Source organism: Aphis gossypii, chromosome 2, assembly GCF_020184175.1.
Source record: "Aphis gossypii isolate Hap1 chromosome 2, ASM2018417v2, whole genome shotgun sequence".
NCBI lineage: Eukaryota > Metazoa > Arthropoda > Insecta > Hemiptera > Aphididae > Aphis > Aphis gossypii.
Window position 1 is genome coordinate 53,091,183 of NC_065531.1, and position 7,910 is coordinate 53,099,092.

At 28.0% G+C, this 7,910-nt stretch overlaps 1 protein-coding gene across 1 annotated transcript; it reads left to right on the forward strand.

Moving 5' to 3' along the window:
* The first annotated feature begins 257 nt into the window (after positions 1 to 257).
* On the forward strand, positions 258 to 7,910 carry LOC114127037 (RNA-binding protein lark). The gene is made up of 11 exons (XM_027991129.2): positions 258 to 462; positions 545 to 885; positions 3,112 to 3,293; positions 3,422 to 3,658; positions 3,854 to 3,993; positions 4,126 to 4,170; positions 4,274 to 4,412; positions 4,913 to 4,966; positions 5,028 to 5,224; positions 5,300 to 5,350; positions 7,245 to 7,910. The coding sequence occupies exons 2-11, from the start codon at positions 804 to 806 to the stop codon at positions 7,285 to 7,287; spliced, it is 1,170 nt and encodes a 389-aa protein (XP_027846930.1). The 5' UTR covers positions 258 to 462; positions 545 to 803; the 3' UTR covers positions 7,288 to 7,910.

Here is a 7,910-nt window from a genome sequence, read left to right on the forward strand (position 1 = left end):
ATAAATTCAATAGTTTCTTAATACATAAATATAAAGTTTTTAGAGCATGAACTCATCAGTCATTAGTCATCGCATTCGTCATTCATATCATCTCATAAATCATAACTCATTCATCTCATATTATTCACCTATAATAGAATATGTCCCCACACCGATTTCATGGAAGAAATCAACAACGGTGGCAAGCGTTCGGTTATTCCATGAGCGAGCAAGACGTCACGCAATTGCTCCCTCTCCCGGCGGCGTCCGCCACTCATTAGTCATTGGGTTCCATGCACCAACAACACTGTCACTCACACAGTTACATGCATTTACACAAAGGTACACAATTATACGGTCCACACATCAGCTTAGTTATTTCGTATACTCAACACTGACGTTTTATCCGAGAATTGGTTCCCTCTGACTCCCACCATCATCGCCGCCGCCTTCACTTGTACTTTGTAGTCCTGTGTTCAATTCGTATGTTCATGACTAAATTTTTTTTTGCCGTGATTTTTATTAATTTTTCTCGTCGTTCTATCTTTACCGTCCAAATTCTTAGGTACGTAACGTAAACCCGTCTTGGCCGCCGTGTTCGCAACGTAACAACTACACCACAGCCGCCAATTGACTGCCGACATCGTTGCCGTTGTTGCTGTTGCTGCTGCTGTTGGCTGTTGCTGCTGCTGCATTCTATTGTGCTTCGTCTGTGTGTGGTGAGTGTATGACGTGGTGGCCCTTGTTGTCTTGAACGCACACGACAAACTGTAAATAACAACGAAAACGACAACACTCGATCCACATCACAGTGTAGACGAGAAATGCGAGATTTTGACCACAAACGGGGCAGACAATTGGTTGACTGTACCACTGAAGAAGACACCGTTGCCGAAGAGACAGCCGGTCAGTATTATAAGCCGCCCGGTCTCTGCGACTCCACAATATCCCATGCGCGCAATTGTTGTTAACAGTGTTACAATAATAATGTGCTTGGGTATTGGATTTTATATGTATGTGCTAGTTTTGTTGTTTCTCATTAAATTCCATGTAGAGATTGTCTAAAGCTCAAAAGTTTACGTTTCATTATGTATTTGATATTTGTACTTCAATATTCATCAATAGATAGTTAATGTAAGAATCGTTCTCAATAGATGGAAGAGTTCATACTAGGAAACCCTAATGTAATTGAATGTTAAATAATTTGTGTCTATGTATCTGATATTGTGCTCATTAATCAATGCAAATCAATTACCTAACATTAGGTGTGCATCCATTAAACATGTCATGTTGGTACTTACTATGTTTTTATCTACATAATTTTCAAAAAGTATCAAGTAAATTTGATGTTTTTTTAGAGCTAAAGTTTTAATGTGGTAGTTCATTTCCAAATAGCCCTATTCCAAATAATTCTAAAATTTATATTGAGTACTAAGTACTACTTGTGTATAGGTAGATACAAAATAAAAGTATTGTTTACGTGCATATTATTTGTACTTTATAATATGTCATCTTTTGGTTTACTGACTTTTATCCAAACGAATAGTATTTGGCGTAACTGGACTTAAATGTTTGAGGGAAGCTGAAATTATGACATAAGAAAATAAAGTGTGGAGACAGTCACCTTCATACAGTTAACATACTATTAATTTATATGATTACCCATTAAAACATTATGAAAAAAACTTAAATTTTTATAATTTTGTTAAATATACCTACCTTTTTATACTTATGTGAAGTATTGATGGGTTAGTAAAATAATAGTTCATCAAATCAATGCTCAATCATTAGAGTGTTTACCACATAAAAACAATACATCTATTGATATTTTTATTAGAAATATGATTTATTATTTCCAAATATTTATATTGCCATTTTATACTGAATTACAAATTATTAATTATTTTTGTGTTATTACATAACTGATTATTTTTAAAATAATCACTTAAACAAAAATAAAGTAAAGAATATTATCTACCATCTATATATGCATAGGTACTCTAAAATCAGTAAAATCTAAATTTGTTATAAACTTATGAATGATCTGGGAGGCCCTACATTACATAGACATGCTGTACATCTATCTTTACATGTTTGTTTATATCTTTTAACCTAACTGATGATAACAAAACTATTCAAAATACACATTTTTTGTATAAAATATACCTAACTTAACACTTGTACTTATTGATATACTCCTGTTAACTTAAAATCTATATGACAAAAACTAGTTTGACATAATTAGCCATTTGTTGAACTTTTATCCTCTTTTATATCTCATTGCTCTAGAAAACAATTTTGTAATTTTATTAACATCTAAGTATTTACTTGTTTTTTTTAACTATTTTAATACTGTTTACGCCTCAACTAAATATTTTAGCTGATGATCTTGGATTAAAATTGGTTTGTTGAGGGTTAAAAAGAGTACTAAAATATGCATTTCGAAAAAATTTAAATGTTAAACTTTTACAGTAATACAGTATTTAGTACATATTATATAATAGGTACCTTGTTTATATTTTAATTTATTTAATTACAAGTCAGTAGTAATTACAGTAGTACCTATAGTAAAATAATTTTTAATACAAAAATAATTTTAGAAAACAGTTGAGTTTACAGATAGTATAGCCATTAAAATCAAACACTGTCATGCTAACATCAAAATATTAAGCAATCTTAATTTTATATTTTAACCTTATTCTGTTATATATATATAAAAAAATACAGTACACAAAAAAACCCTTCTAAACATGTTTAATAATATGATTTTTTTTGATTTGATTTATTTTTTTTTTTCCTTTTCTTGTTAATATTTATGTGTCACCCCTAAGTTGGGTCCATGTTACCTAGGTTGAAAACCAGTTCTGTGGCCATTACTATTAAAGAAACAAGTTGCTACCAAATTATTTAATTATTTCTAATAAAGTACCTAGTTACCTAAAGATAAAACATTTGAAATTTTCTCAAAATGTTATTTCAAAATTCTTTTAACTCCCAAAAATCCCCATTTCAATCCAAAGTCATCCATCTAAAATATATAACAGCATAATATGAACTTCACTATATATCAACCAATGTTTTAATATATTTTAAAAACGTATAATAGTGTATATGGAATATTATGTTTTACAGCAAAAGAAAAAATGCCTTCCGATACTGAAAGTAATACAAGTTTCAACAACAGCAGTGTAAGGACATTTAAGATTTTCATTGGAAATCTTTCTGAAAAGACCACATCTAATGATATCAGACCACTGTTTGAGAAGTATGGCAAAGTTGTTGAATGTGATGTGATGAAAAATTTTGGCTTCGTTGTAAGTATTTAAAAATTAGTATATACCTATACTATAATATATAATAATATAATAAACTATATAATATAAATTGTATAGTTTTTTTGTTGTTAGAACTAAAATCAAAAAATTTTAATTTTCCAATTTAGCATATGGATGATGATAATACTGGACGTGCTGCTATAAAAGCTTTGAACGGCACAATGGTTAATGATTTAGCCATGAAAGTTGAAGCTGCCACTAGTCGTCGTGGTCCCAATACCCCAACTACAAAAATCTTTGTAGGAAATCTCTCTGAAACAACAAAAGCTAACGAAGTACGAGAATTATTTGGTAGATATGGAACAGTTGTTGAATGTGACATTGTCAGAACTTATGGTTTTGTGGTAAGTGTTAATCTGTTAATTGTATTTTTATTTATTGTAAATTTATTCTTTAAATTTAAATGTATCTATCAACTAAAAATATATAGTTTTTACCTATTTATTCATTTAAATTAAATATTGTTTCGTTAATTTTGAATTTTTTTTAAAATTTGTGTTATTTTATATCACAATTTTTATTGACTTATTTAACTTTAGCATATTGATTCGACTGATGTAAGCAGACTCATTAAAGATTTAAATGGACATATGTTAGATGGCCAACCAATTAAGGTCCAAATTTCAAATAGCCGTGTTCGTCAGAGACCTGGAATGGGTATGCCAGAGCAGTGTTATAGGTATATATTGTTTATTTGTTTAGTTTAAAGAAAATGTGTTTAGAAGTAACTTGCTAGTCACATGTTTTGTTTGATGTATAAAATAAAAATGAAATGAATTTCATTAAAAATGAAACGGGAAATTTTGTTCAGGTGCGGCAAGGGTGGCCATTGGTCTCGGGAGTGCAGTCGTGAAGGGTGAGCCTTACAACTTATTTCGCACATTGTTCTTTAACTCATAGCCATCAATAAAATAAAAAAAAAAAATAGAAATTTATAATTAAAATTAATCTTTTCTTAGGTACGGATATGGAAGAGATGCTTTACCACCTCTCCCACCACCACGTGCCCTGCTTTATCCACCACCACCACCACCTTCATTTGTTCGTGATCGAATTCTTGGTTCTTATGGTACTGGCTTAAAAACTGATATGACTAGAGTAAGTATTGTTTAGTTATGTTTAAATATTTTTAATTTTGGCTCAGATGTTTATTTTATTAAACTTTACCTGGTGAGATTGTTAGCATTTAGATTTTAAATTTTTTAATGTGGAAAAATAATTGAAAGCTTAATTATTTGAATCAATCTATGTTTTAAGTTTTAATTTTGATTTAAAATATCTTTAGTAGTACATAATTAACTTGAAACTACAAATTCAGAAATTATTTCTGATTTTAATATCAATAATTTTGATAATTATGAAATTGTGGAACATAGTTTAAAAACTATGTCTCCTAATAACCTAATTTAATAACCTATAACCTAATTTTTACATCTATTGTCTGATAATTATTATTAGGTATGCCTGGGTATATCTCTGAAAACATTGTATGACAATTAACAATATTTTATTTTTCATTAGGCTCAATAAATTGCAATTCATAAATTACAATTTAATAATTTTGTAATATGTGTTATTATGAGTTTTTCCTTTTATAGATGGATGATTACTCAATGTTATCACATTCTGAACTTGGTGGTCATATGTATGAAGTAAGCGTTTATAATAATTCAGTTATATTTCATTTATCCTAATTAATAATTTTAATTTTAGACTGAAGGCTTGTATGACCGCTACTATGATCGTAGTCTAATGAGAACAGCTGCTGATGGTTATGGTATGGATAGAAGAATGCCAAGAATGCCATCTAGTCGCGATTATTTATCCTCATCTACACGTATTGGAACAACTATGCGTGACCAAGATTATGTATTCACGCGACGCTCACCATTGTCAAGCAGTCGTACATCGTAAGTATTGGAATAACAATGTGCATATTATATTCTCAACATAATATTTATTTATCATTTTATTTTATTTAATAGGTCATCTCATGCATATGATGATTTCTCTAGGGATTCATATGATGATCGTCGGTAAGTTTTTAATTTAATCTACTTAAATTCTAAATAGCTATTTTTAATGTTGGAATGAATACAGTTATACAAATATTATATAATTTATGAATTATTTGTTCAAGTGAACAAATATATTGATATTTTATGACTGTATAATATAATGCTTTATTATAATTAAATTTTAACAATGCTTAACAGTGGTGGCGCGATAGTGATTTTTTGGGACAAGTGTCCTAGACAAATTTGGTGGGTGGTTGGATAATGTCAAAACTGGCAAGTTTCATTTTTTTTAATGGCCCTAGACTTGTTCATAGATATAATCTGATGAAGTGAATATCTTCACTACTTATCAGTAAGTATAAGTTTTTCAGGGGTGGGTGGGTTGAAAAAATAATATGTATCCCACAAAGGTTTGCTCGCGCTGCCACTGATACATGATGTGTATAATATTTACTCAAATAAAATTTAAAAAAAAACTGTCATGCATGGAAACTAATCGTCAAACGACTTAACGCTTTCGGATAACTTAAATATTGGTTGTCATAAATGGGGCTGGGTGATCGTTGGCTGACAATTTATTGAATAATTGTAATAATTTGTAAATCATCTATTATTATAATAATCTTTCACCATAAATTAGTTTAAAAAAATGATTATTTTTGATTGATCAATCATTTTTTTCCAGTGAAATTAATTGATAATTATAAAGAAATTTACAATTTATCAGTTGATTATCCAGCCTTAGTAATAAATGGGAATGTGTGAACTAAAATAATTTTTCAGTGTACTCTTAAATAGAATAGAGTTTGGTGTACTAAAAATCAAATATCTTCGAATTTTAGGTTCTTATATCCAACCATTAAGAAACTTTTTAATATTTTATAATTTATCTGTTTGTGAGATAAGTAGTCTTTTCATATGTTTTGTATATTTTATACATTTGAATAGGTACACATTTAAACAATTGTTATGCTAATTATTAATATCAAGTCTGTTTCATTTATAGCATTACAAAAATTTAATTTTAACATAGATCTTTTATTAATATTTCATACCTAGTATATTTTATATATATTTTGTAAAACTGAACTTTTTAATATGATATGTATTATGTAATATAAAATTCCCAATCTTTAGATTCAGTTAATACCATTTTGTTAGAATTTCCATCTAAACTTTAAATTATTCTCAGGAAGTAAGTAAAAGACCTTTTTCCATAAATAGAAGTTTATAGATTCTTATAATAATAGTTGTATGTTTGTGAATATTAACTTACTTAATAAAGAAATCCTATTATCAAGGTCTTTCTAAAGCAAAAGGCACAAAAAAAAAAAAAAAATTATTTGGTATAAAATATTTCATGTACAACCTTTCTTTATTCTATCTTAACAAATAACAATATCAAAATTAATTTTAAATTAAAGCATGTACATTAACATTTTATTATGTTAAGAAGATGTTATACCCAAAATGACATATTATGTTTAAAGATTATAGTAAAACTGATTTTTTTTAACAAATAATTTGCTGTGTTAGTAAAAGAGTGAAAGAGCATGTATAAGGTATGACATTCTCTTAATGTTTGGAAAACCAAAAAATCAAACAAAAATATGTACATAAAATGAATTTGTCAAGTTTTTTCATTTGAAGGGTTTTTAAATATTAAACAATTAAAAATAATTATTGTTTGTATTCCTATTACTGTTATTTTTATTAAAAATAGCATGAAACAAACTATAATGTACTACTTTTTGTTTTTTACTTAAGATAAAAATTTGTTGGCTTTTTGTTTAAATAATTTAAGTATGCATGCTTATAAACTTTAAATTATTATTTTTATTTATGTATGTGTGTGTGTGTATATATAAATGTATTTGGTTAATCCCCGATTATGTTTTTCTTTTTCCGTCAGAGTTTCGGGATCTCGCGGTTCGTCGCGTTACACGCCGTATTAAAAAAAACCGTGTATATATTATCGTGCCGCCGTCGTATATTCGCGTCGCCGGATCGGATAACCGTACACTCACACATCGCCGACCGTCAACAATTTTTTATTTAAATCGGCTCAAGTTTTTAAGGAGCTAAAATTACATTTACGACATCTTATAAGATTATTTGTCTACATAGGTTTTTTTTTTTAGGTTTAATTAAAAACATATAAGTTCTTAGTGTCACAAATTACAATTATTATTTATAGGCATTAGACATAAAAAATTTAATTATCTGGGCTCTTAGATTATTTATATTGATTCATATTTTCTACCTTAGATGTAAATAAAATAATTTTCTAGAATTATTTTAAGGTTTATTGATTATGTTTTTTTTTGAATATCACTTTAATCACATCAATCATATTAATAATTATTTCTGGAATTTCTGTTTGTCGAGTTATTAAACAAATTTTCTTTAGAAAATTAGAATGTAAGCCTTTATAGTCAAAGGTTTTTACAGTTAGGTTAATGTATTGATTAAATTACTAAAATATATTAATATTGTAAGCCCAAATAATCTTATGACAACATTACATTGTAATTCTCATTGTAAAAAATTATGATAAAATAAAAATAAGTATAATAAA